Source organism: Bison bison, unplaced genomic scaffold (genome assembly GCF_000754665.1).
Source record: "Bison bison bison isolate TAMUID 2011002044 unplaced genomic scaffold, Bison_UMD1.0 scf7180017857908, whole genome shotgun sequence".
In the NCBI taxonomy this organism is placed as follows: domain Eukaryota; kingdom Metazoa; phylum Chordata; class Mammalia; order Artiodactyla; family Bovidae; genus Bison; species Bison bison.
Genome location: NW_011488481.1, coordinates 11,415 through 13,221, shown reverse-complemented (window position 1 = coordinate 13,221; position 1,807 = coordinate 11,415). Strand labels below are relative to the sequence as shown.

At 69.0% G+C, this 1,807-nt stretch overlaps 1 protein-coding gene across 1 annotated transcript in view; it reads right to left on the bottom strand.

Annotated features, from left to right (window-relative positions):
• The window catches only part of CLIC3 (chloride intracellular channel 3), a 2,458-nt gene extending 751 nt beyond the window's left edge, over nt 1-1,707 (bottom strand). The window contains exons 1-5 of the mRNA XM_010861590.1: nt 1,503-1,707; nt 653-762; nt 455-580; nt 231-337; nt 25-155 (exon numbers count right to left, since the gene is read on the bottom strand). Coding sequence (XP_010859892.1) covers nt 25-155; nt 231-337; nt 455-580; nt 653-762; nt 1,503-1,538 — 510 coding nt within the window. The 5' untranslated portion in view covers nt 1,539-1,707. The remainder of the gene's footprint in view (nt 1-24; nt 156-230; nt 338-454; nt 581-652; nt 763-1,502) is intronic.
• Nucleotides 1,708-1,807: the final 100 nt, after the last annotated feature.

The following is a 1,807-nucleotide window of genomic DNA, read 5'->3' as shown; positions in this document are numbered from 1 at the left end:
GGCAGCAGGCCGCAGTCGGCCAGCGTGAGCTGATCGCCGTCCGAAAGCGGCGCGGGACTCGCGCAGCTGCGGCTCGCGGCCCAGCTCGTGCTCCAGGGGCGCGCGCGGGGAGCTGTCCAGCTTGGCAAGGGCGCGCAGCAGCTGCTGGTACAGAGCTGAGAGCGAGGGGCCCGGTGAGGACCGGCCAGGGCACCTCTCCCCCCACCCTCGCCGCGCCTCCAGACCCTCACCGTCGTCCTGTGCGGGCACTGGGTTCTTGATGAAGGCGGAGAACTTGTGAAAGACGTCGTTGCCCGCTGCGGTAGACTCCCTGTATCTGGGCGCCAAGCTGGGGAATCTGGAGTGGGAGGGGGTTCGAGTCAGAGCCCGCTGCCCCTTCCCGGCCCGCTCTGCCCTTACTGGGCTCTGCCCTGGGGGTGGCCTGTCTGTGGGCCCCTCTGCGCCCGGCCCTCACTCTGGGGGCCCCAGCATCTCCTCCAGAAACTCCTCGATCTGTAGCGTGTCGGTTTTGGCGTCACCGTCGCAGAGCAGGATGGGCAGCTGGGAGCCTGGGGCGAAGTCCTTCAGCACCTCCGGGGACCTGTGGGCATGAGGCAGGGCGGGAGGTGGCTGGCAGAGGAGCGCGAGGTCAGGGTCCCGGGGCAGGGCTCACCTGCGGGTGTCCACGGTGGTGAGTGTGAAGGGCACGCCCTTGAGAAGCAGAATCATGAAGAGCCTCTGGCAGGAGGGGCAGTGGCCCACACTCTCGCCGTCCTCGCTGGCCTGGAGTGGGGGACATGGGGCTGCCAGGGCAGGGGGCACACCCAGGACCCCTGTGGGCTCTTGCTGCCCAGAGGCCAGAGCAAGCCCAGGGCTCCCGCTCTCTCAGGCACAACCTCGACAAGTGGCCGGTGAAAGCCCTCGACTTGGTCCCTGGGAGGAGGGGTCTGCGGAGCTGCCAAGGGCCTGGAGGCTGGGCAAGGTGCCAGGATGAGGGGTGCAGGGGTGCGACCCTGGCTCTGGGGCCTGGCCCCTTGACCCTTATCTTCAGAGCCTGGGCAGAGGCCAGGCCCCTGGGCACCAGGCCCTGCAGGCTGGTCATAAGGGTGGGTCGGGCCAATGGAGCTGTTTTCTGATTCATCCTGTCCAACTGGGCACCTTGCTGCCCCGGGCTCCAAGGGTGGGAGGAGGCCAGGACCTGGCAGTCCCTTCACAGGAATCACAGATCTGGGCACTGAGGGGGCTACCTGGCACAGCCCCTGAGCCCCGGCCTTGGGCTACCTGCCTGGCACAGCCCCGAAGGGGCTTTTTTCCCAGGAGAATGGGGCCACCGCAGCCCTTTTGGGGATGGCGCTCTCTCCCTTCTAATGAACCCCCGCCCCCAGTTACACAGCCTCCACGAGACAGCCTGAGCCCACCACCTCAGGAGACACTGCCGCAGACCCCCCTCAGCCTGCCCCAGAAAGTAGAGCCCCACAGAGCACCCGTCCCCGGGACCTCCCCCAGCCCAGGCAGCCTGGCACCTTGACGAAGAGCTGGAGCTTGCCGGCCTCAGCCATGGTGGGAGCCGCGGCAGCAGGGCCTGGGCGGGCCGGGAGCGTTCTTTAAGGTTCTCCGAGCGCCCCGCCCTCCCCAGCCCCGGCCCGCCCTGTGGAGTCACCTCGGCCGGGAAGCCTGCCAGGCTCTTGCGGGGCGGGCACGAGGGAGCTCAGAGCGGACCGAAGCCCCCAGGGCTCCCCGGGGAGGGAAGGGGCCAGAGTGGTGGGGGAGGAGGCAATGGACTGGGCGGGGCAGCTCTGGGTCAGGGTCGGCCCCGCCCTCCAGGGGA